Below are 19,537 nucleotides of genomic sequence, written 5' to 3' on the forward strand. Positions count from 1 at the left end.
AAGCCTCAACTATCGGTGTGCAGTTGGAGGGAAAACTTCCCCCACCGTTCCCAGCGCTGTATTGCTCATGCTTTACCATATTAATTAATAAATTGATTGCTGCTTGAATATTGGCCTAGTCACGCTTCTCATTTATAACACAGTGCTCAGTGGCTGCTCGAGAGGTCTCTGTACCTCATGCCCTGGGAATGCTTGGGAGGGGCTGGAGGGGTTGTCCCTGTCCCTGTCACCCCAGGCCATTCCCAGGGGGTCTCCATCATTCTCACCCCAGGGAATGCCTGGGAGGTCTCCCTCCCTCTCACCCCTGTGCCAGGGGGTGCTCGGGGCAGTCTCTGTCCCTCTCAGCCCATGGGATGCTCAGGGGTCTCTGTCCCTTCACCCTGGGGATGCTAGGGGGGTCTCCATCCCTCTGGCCTCAGGCAATGCCTGTGCAGGGCTGGGGACCAGGGGCTCTGTGTCCCTCTCACCGCTGAGGGTGCTCGGGCTGGGGGGGCTCTCTGACCTCCTCACACCTGAGTAAAGGTGCAAATGAGACCATGAGAACGCAACCTGCGGATCTGCTCGAACTTGGATTGTACTGAACAAGAAATGGAAAGGAGTGAGGGAGAGAAATAAATCAGAAATGTTCTCAGAGAGAAAGAAATAGGAAAAGGCTCCGGCCCCAACTCCGCAGCTCTCGGGGACACCCGCAGGGCGCAGCGCCTTTCACAATTCCAGCCAATCAGAGGAGGCGCTTACCAAGTTACAGCCAACCGGAGCCTTTCTCGCCGATGACTCACCGGTTGCCAGGCGGGCCCGCAGAGCCCAGCGGCCCCGGAGCGGAATTTGGGGCTCGGGCCGGGGGGACGGATCCGCCCCGGGGGGGTCCCCGAGCCCCCTGCCCAGCCCTGGGGCCGATCGGGGGCTCCCCCACCCAGCAGCCGGTGCTGCGGGGCCGCGGGGCAGAGCGGTGGGAAAGGGGAGTCCGGGCTGGAGCGAAGGAAATGCGGGAGGAAGGGGAGGGAGAGGAGGAGCAGGAGCGGGAGCGGGAGCGGGAGAATCCCGGCGCTCGCAGCGCCCGCACGCCGAGCCTGCAGCACCCCCTGCCCCGGGAGCATCGCCCCCAGCCCCGAGCCGCAGGTGAGGGCGGAGGCTGAGCTCGCCTCGGCTCCGGCCAGGGGTCTCCGGGAGGATTTTTTGGAGAGGGTTCGGAGCCAGCAGATCCCGGACTCGAGCCCCGGATATCTCCGGGCTCCCTCAGAGGAGCTTTTCCGGGGGGAGAGGAGCCGCGATCGCCCCTCGGGAGGGTCCCGGGGTGTCCACGTGGGGACGGCCCGGTACCGACGGGGCGGGATATTGGTTTTGGGGATCCCTGTGAGAGCTGGGGCTGTGGAACGGGGGACCCCCGGGGCGGGGAGAGGGGGAGGAGCGATACCGGAGCTGGGGGACCCCCGGCAGCCCGGAGATGAGGCGGGGACGGGACCCCCTGACCCTGACAGGGGTGTCCTGGGGTGACTTCATGATGCTCGTACCCCATCGGTCTGTTTAGCCCAGAAATGAGTTCTGCACCTTTAATGCTGGTTCTGAGAGCGAAGGGGAGGAGGAAGAGCAGTAGTTTGTTTTCATACGCTGCACTCACTCCTCCACATTCCGGGTCCTGGACTATTGTGATGCCTTAAGGAGCTGGAACAGAGGCCACATGGAGTTAAGAGTAATAAAGTTGATTTTTATTGAAGTGCCTTTAAAGGCCACACCCTGGCAGCAGAGGAGCCGCAACTGTGGTTCTGCCTGGATGTCTGCAAGTTGGGAGCAAAAGAGGGCTTGGTCATGAGATCTCACATTTAAACAAGTTTTAGTCCATTTGTATATAGAAATTAACTGCTCAATTAATAGTTTCAAATGATGAAGTTACATCTGCCTTGCTTGCATGCCTGCTGTCCTCTTTTCACATTGTTTATGCTTTGGGCCTGAAGTTTTAAGGGATTGTCCTTGAGTCTCCAGCTAGAACAGGATTGTTGTGTCTTCACCACCCTGAGAAAAGATCCCAGTAACACTTAATATAAAACTAAAAGCTGCACATCAAAACAGAATGCAAACATTTACAACCTAAGGTATCAGTTGTCTGCAGTTGGACAGACAGCAGGACAGAGCTCTCCTTTGCTTTTAGTTAGTTAAAACTAACTCGCTGAGGCAGAGAAGTTCCTCCAACTGTGGTTTTTCTTTGGAGCTGTTTAAACCTGCTCTGGACTGAACACTCAGAACACCACTGGCAGCTCACACCTGTGGCCCACCAGGCTGAGCCTGGGCCGCTGCAGTTCCAGTGCTGGAGGGGCCGTTAACAGACTGATAAGAGGTGGATAAGAGACTGAGTGAGCCGAGCTACAGCCCACGGAGGGACTTTCTGAGTTTGTCATCTCTTTTGGAGTGGCAAGAGGTTTTATTTTTTAATATTGTTCATTTTTTGTGCTGGTGAATGCTTTGCCTGTTAAATAAACAGGTTTTTTCCCCTTTTCTCCATGGAAATATTTTCTCGATCTGGTTGGAGGAGGGGCCACTTGAATCTGCTTTCTAGAGGAAACGCTTTTGGAGATTTTCTCCCAAATTTGCCCTAAACCAGGATAGGGTGGTGGGAAGAGGGGAGAGCCCCTAGTGACAGGACTGGGGTGAGGCTGGAGAAGGGGACCCCAAAACCCCCCAGCATCCCTAAGCAGGACCCTGGAGAGGGGAGATCCCCAGTTGTTGTGGTGTGTTGCAATGTCCTGTTTTAAACTTCCGAGTCCCTTCCCAGGTGTGCCTATGCCTCTCTCCCTGCCCCCTCGCCCCCTTGCTGAGTGTGCCCTGTCAATCAGGCTAACATACCAGCAAGGCGTCGTGTGATTCGTCGATTTCAAAGGATGCTCCTCAGGCCTGGGGGTCATTGGACTGTCTAAGTGTCATCCTCCCTTGAGACCCTGCCCCCTTCACCTGGTTGGTAACTCACCTGTCCCCTCCCCTTCCCCTGTCCCCGAGCTTATAAAGTTAATGAGACCATGCGGCCGGTATTCTGTTACCAGCAGTAGCCCAGTGCAGACGTCTCTGTACCAATGGAATAAACATCTGGCTACCTTCTAGCAGAATCCATTCCCTTTCTCTCTACCATCGCCAGAAGCTCTCTCCTGAGGTAAACGGAGTCCTGTCTTGTGCCCCGCTGCACTCTGCCGCCAGCCAAGGTATCTCTGGGGTAAAACACCGCAGTGCTGCCTGTGGCCCAGCAGCGAAGGTCAGAATTGGCCTAGGCACCATCTAACTGGTTATATTGGGATACATATTCCAATACCCAGTGCCCATGGGATCTCCAACAGCCCTGAGACAGGGGACCACCAGAACCCCAGAGACTGGAAGTGGGAAAATCCTGGTGGCTTTTTTTGATTCACTCTTGATTTTTGAAGGTTTTTATGGACACCAGATGACTTCAAGTGATGGACTTGGGTGGGAGGAATCCCCAACCCAAGGCATTCGCACCTTGTTTTTCCCCAAACCAGGATTTCCCATTCCCAAACCTTGGCAATATGGAGCAGGAGAAGGCTTGGAGGAAGAGGAAGATGCCCCGGGACACCCAGGCAGGTGAGGAGGAAGTCAGTGCCCCTTTCCCCTCTCTCCTGCTCCATCTCCCAGCCCAGCACAGCCCCCAGCTGCTGGACAACCCTGCTCCCAACACCATCCTGCTGGGGATGCACTGGGCGGATCTCCTTCCCCTTTTGGGTGGCACGGAGCAAATCCCATCCTCTCCTTGTCCTTCCTCCCCCAGAGAAGGAGCTGAGGATGGAGACCAGGGAGGAAAAATCCCCACAGCAGAACCTCATGGAAGAGGCTGTTTTGAGTGACTCCACAGTGCAGGAACCCAATGGGGAGGAAAAGCCCCGGCAATCCCGCACAAGGAGGGGCTGCAAACCCAGCCCAGGGTGCTCTGAGGAGGAAAGACCCACCCTGAACCAGGAAGGTGGACAGAGCTTCAGCCAGAGCTCAGAGCTGGTGGCCCATGAGCAGCTTCATGCCAGCGAGAGGCCCTATGAGTGCTTGGAGTGTGGGAAGAGCTTCAGGAAGCGATTCAACCTGATCTGCCACCAGAGGATCCACACTGGGGAACGGCCGTACGAGTGCTTGGAATGTGGGATGAACTTCAGCCACAGGTCTGACCTGGTTGTCCACCAGAGGTTCCACACTGGGGAGAGGCCCTACGAGTGTCCCAAGTGTCAGAAGAGGTTTCACACCAGCACCCACCTCCTTGTACATGAGCGCATTCACACCGAGGAGAGGCCCTTCTGCTGCCCCGACTGCGGGATGGGCTTCAGGCACAAATCCACCCTTGTCACCCACCGGCGCATCCACACCGGGGAGAGGCCCTACGAGTGTCCCCAGTGTGGGAAGAGCTTCTCAGACCGCTCGTTCTTTACCCGACACCAACGGAGGCACCGGTAAGGGCAGCCCTGTGAGTGCCCCAGCTGCAGGGGGAGCTTCATGCATTGCTCCAGCTTCATCCCTCATGGGAGGACCCACGTTGGTCAGAGCCCTGGCGATCCACATTCCTGGTGATCTGCATTGGGAAGGCGGCTGGATATTATTTTGTTTTGACCCTAATTTTCTTTGGATTCATCTTCATCCCTTTAAAACAGAGGAAATTGGGGTAAAACTCAATAAATTCATCAATGGCATCTAAAGCCTCACTTTTTACTTGTGTTTCAGGGCAATCTGGGATTCAGGGAGATAATTGGGAGAATTTGGGGGTATTTGATGTACTTGTTTCCCTTTCTTGGCACTGAAAGAGACAAGAGGGTTCAAACTGTCACCTCAATGCCACTGAAAACTACTCAATCCTACCCCAAAATTCCTGGATTCCACAGCTCTTTGGTGTGGAATGGGGTTGGAAGGGGATTGAGCAAAGTGGCCTTCAAATCAGGAGGCTTGACATGGGCATTAGGTGGGGCAGAATGGGTGGGATGGGGTTTGGGAGGTGGGAAATGGGGGAAATATGGCTTGGGAAGGGAGTCATGATGTCCACGAGGGGTGGGATGGGTTGGGGTTGGGACTGGGGAGGTGGGCTGGGGTCTGGAATGAGACCGCCAAAGTTTGGGAATGATGAAGGGAGGGGGAGCCCATTACTGAGTGAGTTCTTGAATAATCCACATTCCTGAAGAGATTTTGGAGTATCTCATGTTTCTGAGGCAGTTTTGGGGCACTCCCCAGCTCTTAGGGGTCTTTCCTGAGAGCAGCTCCATGGAGCCCCATTGCCAGGGGTGGTTGCCTTGGGCACGAGCAACCTTTAATGCTGGTTCTGAGCGTGAAGTGTAGGAAGAAGAAGGGGCAGCTCTTTTTCAGAAACTGCACTCCTCCACATTACGGCTCCTGGATGGACAGGATGGACAGACAGACAGCGGGACAGAGCTCTCCTTTGCTATTAGTTAGTTTTTAGCTCACTGAAGAAGAGAAGTTCCCTGGATTGCTCTTTTTCTTTTTCTTTTTTTTTTCTCTTTCTTTTTCTTTGGAGCTGTTTAAACCTGCTCTGGACTGAACACCCAGAACATCACCCGCAGCTCGCACCTGTGGCCCACTGGGTCAGGCCTGGGCCACGGAATTTCCAGCACTGGGGCGACTGATAAGAGACTGATAAGAGACTGAGTGAGCTGAGCTACTTTCCACAGGGGGACTTTGTGAGTTTGCAACCTCTTTATGTTTTATTGTTTAACATTGTTCATTTGTTGTGTTGGTGAATGCTTTGCCTGTTAAATAAAGAGGTTTTTTCCACTTTTCTCCAAGGAAATATTTTCCTGAACCAGCTGGGGGAGGAGCTGCTTGAATCTGCTTTCTAGAGGAAACCTCTTTTGGAGGTTTTCTCCCAAATTTGCCCTAAACCAGTGTAGGATGGTGGGGAGAGGGGAGAGCCCCAAGTGGCTGGATTGGGGGGAGGCTGGAGAGGGGGAACCCAAAACCCCCCAGAATCCGTAAGCAGGACCCTGGAGAAGGGGGATGCCGAGGACCCATGGGATCCCCAGCAGCCCTGAGATGGGGGACCACCAGAACCCCAGAGGAATGAGACTTGAAAGAGGGAACTCCTGGTGGCTTTTTTTGATTCACTCTTGATTTTTGGAGGATTTTATGGGCATTAGGTGAATTGTAGAGATGGACTTGGGTGAGAGGAATCCCCAGCACAAGGCATTCACACCTTGTTTTTCTCCAAACCAGGATTTTCCCCAAACCATCCCGCAGTGACATCCCCCCTGTACCGCTCTGGGTAAGCTTGGTCCCAAACCTGACCCCAATGCTGGTCTCAGTCTCACTCCACATATAGACACACTCCAGCTCTGTATTTAATCACATCCCAGTCCCAGACTCGACTAGCCCCAGACCCAATCCCAACTCCAGCCCCAAAGCCAATCCCATGTCTAGCCTTAACCCCAATCCCAGCTCTAATCCAAATCTCAGTCCCAACTCCAGTCCCAGCCCCAATTCCAGCCCCTTCCAAAATCCTCAGCCCCAAACCAAATCCCAGGTTCTGCCGTTCTGGGGGTTTGGGGGTGTCTCTGTCCCTCTGACCCCGATGATGTTTGGGTGGGGTCACAGCAGGGCTGAGAGGGACAGACACCCCCCGGCCTCCCCAGGTGTGAGAAGGTTGGAGAGCCCTCTCAGCCCCGAGCACCCTCAGCGGTGAGAGGGACACAGAGCCCCTGGTCCCCAGCCCTGCACAGGCATTGCCTGAGGCCAGAGGGATGGAGACCCCCAAGCATCCCCCAGGGTGAGGGGACAGAGACCCCCGAGCATCCCCTGGGCTGAGAGGGACAGAGAGTGCCCCGAGCACCCCCTGGCACAGGGGTGAGAGGGAGGGAGACCCCCCAGGCATTTCCTGGGGTGAGAATGATGGAGACCCCCTGAGGAATGGCTCGGGTGAGAGGGACAGGGACAGCCCCTGGGGAATAGCCTGGAGTGACAGGGACACTCCCTGGGGAATGACCTGGGGTGACAGGGACTGGGACAGCCCCTGGGGAATGGCCTGGAGTGACAGGGAAAGGGACAGCCCCTGGGGAATGGCCTGGAGTGACAGGGACAGGGACAACCCCCCCAAACCCCTCCCAAGCATTCCCCAGGGAGAGAAGCACAAAGACCCCTTGAGCATCCCCAGGGTACTGGAGAAAATAAAGTTGGCAGAAATCAAACTTAACTCTGCATACAATACTTTGAGGAATATTTGATTTTCCGACAAGTCACATGTGATGAAAATGCAAACAACTCCTAAACATGAATAAACTGACGATAGAAGCAATTCTGTGGAAATTCCAAGATTCAACAGCTCCCGCACAGCTCGAGCTCAGCTGCTGGCAGGTTCCAATAAAACAAACAGGAAATTTGCCCCATTACAGATTATTAAATGGAAGGGGAAGCTCTCTGTTGCTGTCACAAAGGTGAAAGGGACAAAGAGAAAAATGATTCTCACATTTGGCAAAGAACCCAAGCCTTGGAATTCAGGAGATATTTGGGAATTTAGCTATTGAGCTGGGCTTCTTGTGGGACTTTTAGCAGCCTTGTGTTCCTCACCTTGGAGTAAACGAACTTTATAAATCAATCTGATATCATTTGTTCCTTCTCCTCCAGTGATTTTAACCATCTTTTCAAGGAAGGACAACAAAATATTTTCTTTTACTGGGCACCCACAACATCCATTTTCCTCATCAGTTCTCCCATAAGTCACTCAGAGGAAGCTGCGTGCAAGTTTCCAAGTGTTCCTCCAGAGAGAACCACAACCTCCTCAGTGGAGGGAACCATGTTGTTGTCAAAGGCACTTGAGGTCAGACAACAGTGCCTAAACTCATTGTGCCAAAATAATGTCACAATCTGGTTAAGAAAATTGTTAGAGGGATGCCTCTGCCTCAGGTAAAGTGCTAACGAGACCAAAGCCAAAGTGGATTTTATTGAACAGTAAATGTGCGGTAAAGAGAGAGATGGAAAGAAAGAGAAAAGGAGGGACAGCAAGGGACTGACAAGGGACAGAGACCTCCCCTGGGGCAGGGCAAGTGTGACATTGTCCCCTGTGTGTGGCCTTCCCAGGGTGGGGGTTTTACACCTGAGCCAGTTTGGGTAAGGGGGGTGGAGTTCATCCTGTGAGCAGGGATTACCCCACTCTTTCAGGCTGCAATGTAAGATGTAACTGATGCCGAATTTTGCCCCAAAAGGCGAGAATAACTGCCTAAGAGACTCAATTTAAGTCAGCATAGACAGGAGTTATTTTATTACGACACGTCGGAGGAATCACAAAAGGGATTTCTAAGTATCTCATGACAAAGCAAGCCTTTTATACAGTTTTGAATATAGAGTTACATCATATCACATGCATAATCATAGCCTTGCATGCATATTCATAGGAGGCATGGTGTGGGCGGAGCGTGGGCGGAGACTTCTCTTTTGAGGATCATTTCAGTGGTCGTTCTGGTGGCCTTCATCATGGGCAGGGGGCACCTGATGAGTCTTCCTCCTTAAACTTTTGAACTCCCATCCTAATATGGCCAATTCCCGGTGTACTTGGCTTGGTCCCCATGGCTTGGCAAGGCTCTTAGGGTCAGTTTGACATTGTTGGCTCTAAACATGCTTAGCCCATCAACTCCCCTATCCCTATCTCTCTTCTTGTCATTGTGTTCCATGCTTTAGCTGATCTATTGCTCTATATGTTTCCTAAATGCTATGTTTTTTCAAATGTTTCACATTCCATGTTTTAACTCATTATTTCTTGAAGGCTATCCACTTTGGGGTTTCATAACCAAATGCATGTTTTCAATCACCATCTTCAAAAACTGCTATAAATATGTGGGGCAGTGTTCTTTATCTCTTCCATGACTCACCCCTGATAACGCCCTCCAGGGAAGATATCTTCTGTGAATGGGCCATTGAGTGTCACTGCAGGAATGATAAAATTTCATTTCCTACTGGTCCCTTTCCAGTGTACCACCCATTGTGGGATGCTCTGTCCAGGGGGAAGAACCAAGCATTTCTACCTGGATATAAACTGAGCCTTGCAACACCAGCAGCAGCTTGCCTACTGGATTCCCAGAGGACAAGAGCTCCATAACCACCACTGGACCTTCAGAGGAAGACCAGACCCTTCTACAGGATCACTGCTTTGACAGAATCACCTTCATCACTCCAACAGGACTGCAGCCACCATTTAATGGGACTGCTGCCACCACCCTGACCAACAGGGTGTCAGGCTATATCCTGACTCTGTCAGTTTAAGGCAGTTTTTCTCTATCATTGCCTTGATCTTAATTTTCTTACTAAATTGTAATTCTCGCTTAGACTTTCCCCTAGGTTTGCCTTCATACCAGTTCAAAAGACAATGTACTCACCACTTGTCTTCTTCCCAAACCAGGATTTTCTATTCCCAAACCTTGATTGGACGAAGGAGGAGGCTGCGAAGAACAGGAAGGAACCCTGGGATACCCAGGCAGGTGAGGAGGAAGTCAGTGCTCCTTTCCCCCTCTCTCCTGCTCCATCTCCCAGCCCAGCACGGCCCCCGGAACAAAAGACAATGTGAGCACCCTTTGTTTTCTTCTCAGAACAGGATTTCCCATTCCCAAATATTGATTGGATGGAGGAGAAGGCTGCGATGAACAGGAAGGAGCCCTGGGATACCCAGGCAGGTGAGGAGGAAGCCAGTGCCCCTTTTCACCTCTCTTCTGCTCCATCTCCCAGCCCAGTACAGCCCCTGGCTGCAGGACAACCCTGCTGCCAATACGGTCCTTCTGGGGATGCACTGGGGGAATTTCCTTCCCCTCCCTCTGGCATGGAGGCAAATCCCATCCTCTCCTTGTCCTTCCTCCCCCAGAGAAGGAACTGAGGATGGAGACCATGGAGGAAAAATCCCCACAGCAGAACCTCATGGAAAAAGCCATTTTGAGTGACTCCACAGTGCAGAATTCCAATGGGGAGGAAAATCCCCAGAGATCCCACAGGACAAGGAGCTGCAAAGCCAGCCCAGGGTGCTCTGAGGAGGAAAGACCCACCCTGAACCAGGAAGGTGAACAGAGCTTCAGCCAGAGCTCAGAGCTGGTGGTCCATGGGCAGCTTCATGATCGGTGGAAGCCCTACAAGTGCTTGGAGTGTGGGAAGAGCTTCAGACAGAGCAGCATCCTGATCCAGCACCAGATGATCCACACTGGGGAATGGCCCTACGAGTGTGGGGAACATGGGAAGGGCTTCAGCGACAGTTCCACCCTCATCAGGAATCAACACATCCACACTGGGGAGAGGCCCTACAATTGTCCCCAGTGTGGGAAGAGGTTTCGGAGAAGCTCCAATCTCTTCCAGCACCAGAGGATGCACACAAAGGAGAGGCCCTTCCGCTGCCCTGAGTGCAGGTTGGGCTTCAAGCACAACTCCAACCTTGTCACCCACCGGTGCATCCACACTGGGGAGAGGCCCTACGAGTGTCCCCAGTGTGGGAAGAGCTTTACCCAGAGCTCTGCCTTGACCAGTCACCAACAGAGACACCGGTAAGGGAAGCCCTGCGAGTGCCCCGAGTGCGGGAAGAGCTTTGTGCCCTGCTCCTGCTTCAGCCCCCATGGGAAAACCCAGGGGTCAGAGCCCTGGTGACCCACATTCCCAGTGATCTGTGTTGGGAAGACATTGGGCTGGTTATCCTTTTTGTTTGGCTCTAAATTTCTCTGGATTTATCGTATAAAAACACCTGAAATAGGACTAAAAAGAAAGTAATTGATTAAAGATGCCTAAGGTCTCACCATTTCACAGCTATTTCAGGTGGAATTTATAGTTTAAAGATATATTCTGGGGAATTTGTGGGTTCTTGGGGGATTTCAGACAGTGTTCTCCGTATCTTTACAGTCCAGAAGTCATAATGCATTGATCTGTCACCTCAGAATGACTCAGTCCCACTGAAAACACCTCAATATTACCCCAAAAAGCCTCAATCCCACCTCAAAATGGCTTGTTCCAACCTCAAAAAAACTCAGTCCCACGTCAAGATATTTCAATTTCACAGCCTCTAGGGTGAGATGGGGTTGGAAGGAGATTGGGAGAAGTGGCATCCAAATTTGGAGAAGCGGGATTGGGATTGTGTGGGGCTGGGTGTGTGGGATGTGTTTTAATATTAAATAAACCTTTTAAGAATTATTGATTTCTGTCCGATTTATTTTCTATCAGTTCAGTTTTGTTTTTCAGAGTGCCACCTTCTCAGCTGATTGTGTTTGTGCCCTCCTTTCTCTCCTGCCTTTCTTTCCCTGCTCTGTTTCTCTCTCAGTGTCTCCCTTGACCCAGGGCAGCTCCCACAAAAGACCCTACCCTGATTTCATTCCCAATCCATTAGCTACAACAACCATGGGTGAAGTTATGAAGGCTGGCAGTGAAATGTCACTGTAAGATCTTGCTCCACTTGGCTTTTGGCTCCTTCTTAAGAGCTTTGCCTTCAGAGGCAGGAACATCTTTTCCTGGTTGGGAACTGCAATTCCAGCCCCTGGGAGTGTGTGCTGTGGATCCCAGAGGGGCATTCCCGAGGCCCCCAGGGTGCTGCTCGTGCCGTGCCTCCCAAGGAGCTGTGCAGGGCCAGGGGACAAGGTCCAGCAGCTCTGTTGGTTCTGCAGTGCCACAAGGGTCCCTGGTTCCATGAGTTTCCATACTGCCAACAGGGGTTCCTTGGTTCCCATGATGCCCTGCTGTGTCACCATGGATATTTGGTGCCATGAAGTTCTTCAGTGTCACAATGGCCTCCCTCGCTCCATGAGGTTCCACAAGGTCAGAATGGCCTCCTTGAATGGGCAGTGTCACCATGGACCATTGGCTCCATGCAGCCCCACTGGGCCACCATGGACTCCTTGGTTCCATGAGGTCCTGGGGGCATCTCCATGGTCTCCTTGGATCCACACTGTCACAATGGACCACTGGATCCACGTGGCCCTGCTGGGTCACCATGGCCCCTTGGTTCCATGGCACCCCAGGGTCACAATTGACTCCTTGCTTCTACGTCACCCTCTCAGTGCCAAAATGGCCCCTTTACTCCATGAGGAACACAAAATTTTTATAGAAACATTGAGCAAATCCTGCTTAATACACCTGGGAACATCTGTTTGCATTCAAGAGAGAGGTTAAAGGTGAGGATGGCACCAGCAGCTTCCATCTGCAACAGAGATCCAGGGAAAGGACAGGGACAGAGAATTCAGCTGCAAGACTCAGAGAATTCTGCTTCCAGAGATCATTTCTGCTCACACTGTCCCTTTTAGAAAGGTGACACCATTCCAGGCAGCCTGGACTGAGCAGGTGGTTCCTGAGTGGGGTTAGTTTTTCAGGAAACCTGCTCAGGCTTTTCCATTCTTTCCTTCCCAACAGGAAAACTTCTCCTGAGCCTGTGTGCAAGTACAGCCCTGAGGAGAGCAGGTGGGATGTGGTGCAATGGGCTGGGACATGGAGCTGCAGAGCTAAGGGACAAGGTTCTGCTGCAGGGCACAGGGATGTTAGTGCCAGGTGGGCCATGTCAGACATGGTGAGGCTGGAGGTGAGAAGCAGCTTGTCCAAACAGGGTCAGCCTCAAGGGGCTCATTCTTCTCTGTGGCCAGACTTCCTAAGGAGACATTCAGCATTAGCATCACCTGAGGAATGCTTCTATCAGCTCTTCTTTAAACTGGAAATTAAAAATAGTCACTTGATTAAAGAAAGCAAGTCATGAGGTGCACTTTGAAATCTTCATTATTAATGCAACTCCAAACTGACTCCAATCAGCTGCACAAGCCCTGGCGTCCTGAAGGAAGAAAGAGACCCCGAGGGCTTTCTGTATTTTATTGAGCCACATAGTAGATTTAGGGCTGAGTCCAGGACCCTCAGGCACTGAGAGAAGGCTGAAGAAGCTGCTCAAGAAATCAGAAGCAAAACTCAAAGTCCCTTGGATCATCACTGGGCCCCACTGAGGGCAGGGAGTGCCAAAGGCTCCCCAGGGACTGCTGAGAGCAAATCCTTGAGGCCAGGATTGCAGAGTGCCAAAGGCTCTGAGCAGGGAACTGCAATGCCGAGCAAGGCCTGGGCTGGTTGGGGGAAGCAGAAAGGCCAAGCCCTGAGCCCAGCCTGGGACAGCAGGGCCTGTCCCTCATAGGTGGCTCAGGGCTGTTTGTGGGGCACTGGGATGTGAGGGGCAGCAAGGACAAATGCCATAAACCTGTGTGACACTCCAGATCCTCATGGAACCAAGGGGCCAGTGGGACACTGTGGGAAGTTGTGGAACCAAGGGGATCATTGTGGCACTGTTGGGCACATGGAACCAAGGGCCCAGTGTGACACTGTGGGACCTCATGGAAACAAGAGGCCATTGTGAGCCTGCGGGGCTGGAACACCCAGAACACTGAAATGCTGGGAGTAACCAAAGGTTCCTTTCCTTGAGTTTGGTGCACAGGAGAAACACCAACCAGATATTGTCAACATGGGCAGATGCAAAGAATATTCTTGGTAGGAAGGGACCAACAAGAATCATCAAGTCCACCTCAAACGAATGGCCCACACAGGGATTGAACTCACAGCTTCAGTGGTACCAGCACCATGCTCTAACCAACTGAGCTAAGAGGTCCAAATGACACAAAATTTTACTGGCAAAATGTGGACAGTCAAGGAACTTTGGCAAAGGTTTTAATACAACATCCACTTCAACATAAACATCTTATCATAGCATTAACTTCACTAGCTTGGCCCATTTAATCTAAAAACCTTAAACTGTTAAGATGTTTAGTTACCAAAAAATGTTCCAGGTAAGTAGGATTAGAAGGAGAAGAAATAGAGAACATCAGAAAGACAGAAGATCTATAGAAACACACACACATAGGTACCAACTGCTCAGCTTCCAGCAATGCCGACACAAAAACTGCAGGAGAAAGCAGGATCCAGACCACAGACTGGCCTTGTGCTCTGGCTTATAACCCCCTGGCCTTCATGGGCCCGCCCCTGGGGTGCAACTGCCAGATGCCGCTTCAATCAGAGTCAGGGTAGGCACCAGCTGCCCTTGTTGTGTGATTGATTGACAGCTGAGCGAATCAAAGCTGGGATAGCACTGCCCCTGCTGTTTGATTGACAGCTCTGCCAGGCCAGGGCTGGGGGTGGGGCTCTGTCCCACCACAAACCGAGGCCTGACCTGCCCCTGGCCCCACACTGGCATTCCGAGCATCCCAAGGTGTCTCGGAACATCGATCTCATCCAGCCTCTGACAGCGACCACAGTGACCCTATGGAACCTCATGGAACCATGGGTCAGTTGTGACAATGTGGGTCCAGAGACACCATGGTGACACTGGGGAACCTCATGGAACCAAGGGGCCATTGTGACACTGTGGTTCCTCATGGAATCAAGGAGACCATTGTGAAACTCGGATGTCCCAAGGAACCAAGGGTCCATGGTGACCTTGTGGAGCCCAGAGTGCCATCAAGAAGCCACTGCGACACAGCAAAGGCACCTGGAGCTGAGGGGCCGTGGAGACACATCAGGGTTTTGTGGAACCACGAAGCCATTGTGACATTACAAGGCCTCATGGGAGCACGGGGCCATTGTGACACTACAGAAGCAAGGAAAACATTGTGACACTCCAGGGCCTCATGGAACCAAGGAGACCATTGTGACACTGTGGGGTCCCATGAAACCAAGGGAACAGGGAACAGGTCTGGCTGGCTGGGCCTCTTGGGGACCCCCTGACAGGTCCAGGTGACCTTGGCATGTCAAGGTCTGCTTCCTGTCTGCCCCTGAAGCCCTGGGGCTCTGGGCTTTCCTTCCTATGACAGAGAACTGTCCTTCTCCTCCACTGGCCACCTCTCATCCGCCTTTAAAACACTGAGGCCACGTGCTTTTCTTTCTTAGGCGAAAAAACCATCGATCTCGACCAGGCACACATGGCCAAAATTGGGCATCTGCCTCCAGAATTCCCTACATGCAAGGATAGCTCCCAGACAAAAGCTGCCAGGACTGACAAGTCTGGCTGGCCTTGGCTTCCTGAGGGCTGGCACTCATGTTGCTCTGAAATGCTGGGGCTCTGTGCTTTCCTTCCTAATGAAAAGAACTCTTTTTCCTGTCCAGGCACCCACAGACAAAATTGAGTTTCCATGTCCAAAATGCCCTGCATTTAAAGACAGTCCCTAGATGAAAGCTTCCAGGACAGATAGATCTGGCTGCCCTTGGCCCCTTGGAGCTGCCTCTAACCTGCTTTCCAAACACTGGGGCTCGGTGATTTCCTTCCAATAGAGAAGAACGTTCCTTCTTCTCAGGATGTCCATGGTCAAAATTGAGAATCGTCCTCTCAAATTCCATACTTTCAAGGATTTCTCCATGACAAAAGCAGCCATGAAAAACCAGGTCTGGATGGCTTGGTCTCCCAGGAGCCTCTTCTCTCCTCTTCTGCCTTTGAAACACCGGGGCTCTGTGCTTTCCTTCCTATGGAAAAGAACCCTCCTTCTTATCTATGCAGAAATGGCTAAAACTGGGGCTCCACCTCCAAAAATCCCATATATCCAAGGGTTGCTTTCAGACAAAAGCTGCCAGAACAGAGAGCTCTGGCTGGCCTGGGCCTCTCATGGCTGCCTTTTATCTGCCTTTCAAACACCAGTGTTCTGTGCTTTCCTTCCTATGGAGAAGAACCATCTTTCTCCTCTGGGTGTCCATCTCCGAAATTGGGATTCCACCTCTAAAATTCTGTATATCCAAGGGTTGCTCCCAGGCAAAATCTGCCAGTACCATCAAGGCTGGCTGGCCTTGGCCTCTGATGGCTGCCCCTGCAACACTGGGGCTGGGTCCTTTCCTTCCCATGGAGATCCCTGGGACACTCTGGGGACCTCATGGAACCCAGGGGATCATTGTGGCCCCACTGGAGCCCATGGAACCAAGGGGCCATGGTGACCCAGAGGGGCTTCATGGACCCAGAGACCATTATGGCTCCGTGGGGCTTGATGGAACCATGGAGACCATTCCAACCCTTCAGGGCCTGGTGTCACCAAGGGGGCATTATGACACCTCAGTGTCTCATGGACACAAGGGACCATTGGGACACTGTGGGCCCCATGGAACTGAGGGAATATGGAACAGGTCTGCCTGTCTTGGCCTCCCAGGGGCCACCTGACAGGTCTGGCTGATCTTGGGATGTCAACGGCTGCCTCTCATCAGCTCCTGGAGCACTGGGGCTCTGTGCTTTCCTTGCTATGGGAAAGAACTCTCTGACTATTCAGATGCCCATTGCCAAAACTGATACTCTCCCTTAAAAATTTCCTCTATGCAAGGCGATCTCTCAGAACAAAACCTGCCAGCTCTGGCTGGCCTTGGCCTCTGGTGGTCATCTCTCATCTGCCCCTGAAACAGAGGGGCTCTGTTCCTTCATTCCTATAGAAAAGAACCAGCCTTCTTCTCCAAGGGACCATGGCTAAAATTAGAATTTGGCCTCCTAAATTCTGTATTTCCAAGGACTGCTCCCAGACAAAAGCAGCCAGGACAGACAGATCAGGCTGCTCCCATCCTCTGGTGATTTTCTTAGATTATTAGCTGAATGTTTTCATTTGAAAACACCTTGGAGAGGGCCCAGAAATCTCCCAGGAACAAGTTTTGAAGACTCGGGCAGATGACTAGTAGATATGGACAAAGGAGTTCTGTGCTCTGTGCTGTTGTGGTGGTTTTGCATCACTGAAGTAATGTTCTAAGATAAGCTGCTAGCAGTTTCCTCTGTGTCTGACAAAATAACCAATCAGTAATTAGCTTTGAGAATTGACAATCTGTTGAACCACTAAGGAAACTGTGCATGCCTCTGTGAAGACACATGTTAAAGATCAAAAAGCACTGGGGTTCAGCCGCAAGCACTGGGCAGGGGGAGGAGAAGCCATCGGCCCCCGCCCGTGCTGCTGCTGAGCTCTGGCCTGGCTGCTGAGATCCTGGCCCTCCCCCCAGCGCAGCCCATCCTGACACAGCCCCAGCGCAGCCATTGCAGAAACCTCCACTGTAAAACAGCTCCGTCCCAAGCATCAAGCTCGGCCGGGGTCACGGAACCATCTGCAGGCCCCAGGTGAGACATGAACTCTTTCAGTGTTTCCATCCTCCCTCAAGTGAGAGAAAAGGAAAAAAAGTGCAGGCTCATAGAGGAACAATATGAAGACACCAAGGTCAGTGAAGAGGAAATTGAATCTCAGATGGGAGGGATGAGGAGATGTCCTTATCTTGGATCTGAAATCCTCTTGTAAAGCTATGGAGAAGGATGTAATTGATACATCAGACTCTCTTTTTCCCTATAACGCACGAAAAAGTATGAGGAAATGACTTGTTCAGCAAAGCCTTCTATGGCAGCAGCTCTCTGGCCACAGAGAGAAACACAACTTTCCCAGGCATTGTTTTGGAAAAGCCTTTGGAGAAGATCAGAAAAAAGAAAAAATTCTTAGCTTAACTTGCTGCACTTGGTATTTTAAACAAGTTGAATGTGTTATGGAGATTTGTTTACCAAAGGGTGGGTTTTTAATTAGCCAATGGTGATGATGTTTGGATTGGAGGACCATTTAAGTCCACATGTATCAAACTGGGGTATAAAAGTATGGGTTTCTTAATAAAGATTATTGATCAGCCTTCTGTGAATCATTGAGTCAATGTCTATTATTACCCGGCCGGGAGCCCTTAATGTGACAGGCCTCCATGCTAAAATAAGCAAATGTTGAAATAGCTGTGATCCCATGAGAAGTCTGAACAGAGAAAGAGAGAAGAGTGTTGAAACCCTGCGCCCTCATGAAGAGAAGAAGTTCTCTGTATTCAGAGATGAAGATGATTTCAGAAATAGGTGAAAAGGACCTTTGCTCTTAAACAGCTCATCTTTAAAATAATACCCCATAAGCAGACATGGTCTATGAACACAGCTGTGGGAAAAGTTGTGGAAAAAATGGGAGGGACTTCACAATTGCAGATTTTCCAGACAGCTGCTATTCATTGAAATTGAGAGCAATGAGAGAATTATTTTCTTATGAAGAAGTCTCCATAGAATGAAAGAGAGACTCCTCTCCCCAAGAGAACTGAAGGAAGGCTCTTATACAAGTGGTAAACTGACTGAAACTTTTAGGATTTGTCTCATTACATTGTCAGTAACAAAGAAAAGGTTTTAGGGAGAGGAGAAATATTCTAAGAGTTTTGTTCTATTTCTTATTTGTCTTTCTTTGAGATACTATTAATAATCTTTTCTTTATACCATTTTAAAGTTTTGAGCCCACGTTGCCTTCCTCCTAATTTGATTTCACAGCAGAAAATCAGTAAGAATATTCTAGTGAGTGCACAGGTAATTAGCCAACACTGAACCCACCACACTAATTGATGCTTTGGCTAAGAAATCTCATATTGGTGATCCAACACCACTACAGAGAACTTCCTGATGAACTGCATGAGAACAGAGGAAAATCAAGGCAGAGCCATGGTTTGTCAGGACTTGCTTGATCCTAATGAGCCCTGTGGTGCGTTTGGAGCTGAGCCCTGGAAGTTCGGGACCTGAGAAGAGATTGCACAAACCTTTCCAGGAGTCAAAGTCAGAGGAAACACCCAAAGTGTCTCAAAGCATGAATATGTCCCACTGAGGTCCATCCCCAACACAGGCTCCTCATGGACTCCTTGGAGGAGAGAATTGGAGGCCAGGATGGCACTAAATTCTCTCAGATACTCAGTGTGGAAAGGAAAATCCAAAGTACCTTAAAAACCTTGAGTATCTCAAAGCATTGATGAGCCCCACTGAGTGTCAGTACAGAGCTCTCAAGGGACTCATTAAAGCAGATATTTGGGGCCATGATTGCACAAACTTCTCATAGAGTTTGTATGAAAAGTGAAACACCAAATACTTTAAAATACCTGAAATACCTTGAAGCATTAACGAGCCCACTGAGTGTTGTTACTGACAAAGCCTCTCCAGGGACTAATTAGAGCAGATAGCTGGAGGCCATGTTTGCAATAAACCTCCCAGAGACTCCAAGACAAAAGCAAAACCCAAAGTCCATTGAAAAACTCTGTGAGCATTGAGGAGCCCCCAGGGCCATTGCTGAGCAAGGCTTCCCAGGGACTCCTTCCAGCAGATCCTTGAGGCCACTGGGATGTGGGCTAGGGGGGGATGCTGAGGGAGGACAAGGGGCTGACAGTGCCCAGCCTGGCTGGGGCTGTGCCAGGAGGCCCCAGGGCCTCAGGACAAGGTGTCTCCTCCCAGCCCTTGGTGGCACAGACCCTGCTGTGCCCCAGGGCACCAAGACTTGGCTTCTCTTTGTCCCCACCTGTCATCCCTTCCTCCAGATCTCTGCTTTGCCTGGGGCCTGGGGACACTTTCTCAGTCGTGTCCCTCAGTGGGACCCATTAAAAGTCCAAGAAATTTTGGAGTTGGATTCTGACTTGGAGTTCTGGAGAGGTTTCTTCAGCTCCCTCTCAGGGACTGATGTTCAGGGCCTGAGCACAAAGCCCCAGAGGTTCATTAAAGTCCTTGTGCTGTGTCTGTGCTGCTGAGCTGGGCTGGGTTCCTGGCACAGAGGCAGCTGCTGGTAACCAAGAAGAGCATCAAAAGCACATTTCTCTT

General features: G+C 51.3%; 2 protein-coding genes across 3 annotated transcripts; both read left to right on the forward strand.

Moving 5' to 3' along the window:
• The first annotated feature begins 771 nt into the window (after nucleotides 1-771).
• On the forward strand, nucleotides 772-6,283 carry LOC141726487 (uncharacterized). Of its 2 annotated transcripts, XM_074531393.1 has the most exons (6): nucleotides 772-1,119; nucleotides 2,207-2,413; nucleotides 3,501-3,582; nucleotides 3,767-4,433; nucleotides 5,504-5,666; nucleotides 6,199-6,283. In XM_074531393.1, exons 3-5 carry the CDS (start codon nucleotides 3,528-3,530, stop codon nucleotides 5,610-5,612), a joined length of 831 nt encoding a protein of 276 aa, XP_074387494.1. In that variant the 5' UTR covers nucleotides 772-1,119; nucleotides 2,207-2,413; nucleotides 3,501-3,527; the 3' UTR covers nucleotides 5,613-5,666; nucleotides 6,199-6,283. The 2 variants fall into 2 exon arrangements, with proteins under 2 accessions (XP_074387494.1, XP_074387493.1); XM_074531392.1 differs by lacking the exon at nucleotides 2,207-2,413.
• Nucleotides 6,284-9,560: 3,277 nt separating this feature from the next.
• Nucleotides 9,561-10,554, forward strand: LOC141726488 (uncharacterized). The gene is made up of 2 exons (XM_074531394.1): nucleotides 9,561-9,641; nucleotides 9,827-10,554. The coding sequence occupies exons 1-2, from the start codon at nucleotides 9,590-9,592 to the stop codon at nucleotides 10,495-10,497; spliced, it is 723 nt and encodes a 240-aa protein (XP_074387495.1). The 5' UTR covers nucleotides 9,561-9,589; the 3' UTR covers nucleotides 10,498-10,554.
• Nucleotides 10,555-19,537: the final 8,983 nt, after the last annotated feature.

Source organism: Zonotrichia albicollis, chromosome 35, assembly GCF_047830755.1.
Source record: "Zonotrichia albicollis isolate bZonAlb1 chromosome 35, bZonAlb1.hap1, whole genome shotgun sequence".
Classification (NCBI taxonomy): domain Eukaryota; kingdom Metazoa; phylum Chordata; class Aves; order Passeriformes; family Passerellidae; genus Zonotrichia; species Zonotrichia albicollis.

What these genes read in the sequence shown, in the direction of transcription:
- LOC141726487 (XM_074531393.1), top strand. Translation starts at nt 3,528, where the DNA reads ATGGAGCAGGAGAAGGCTTGGAGGAAGAGGAAGATGCCCCGGGACACC. An exon ending in GCCCCGGGACACCCAGGCAG is followed by an intron (nt 3,583 to 3,766) that starts GTGAGGAGGAAG and finishes TTCCTCCCCCAG; the next exon opens with AGAAGGAGCTGAGGATGGAG. An exon ending in CGACACCAACGGAGGCACCG is followed by an intron (nt 4,434 to 5,503) that starts GTAAGGGCAGCC and finishes TTTTCTTTGGAG; the next exon opens with CTGTTTAAACCTGCTCTGGA.
- LOC141726488 (XM_074531394.1), top strand. Translation starts at nt 9,590, where the DNA reads ATGGAGGAGAAGGCTGCGATGAACAGGAAGGAGCCCTGGGATACCCAG. An exon ending in GCCCTGGGATACCCAGGCAG is followed by an intron (nt 9,642 to 9,826) that starts GTGAGGAGGAAG and finishes TTCCTCCCCCAG; the next exon opens with AGAAGGAACTGAGGATGGAG.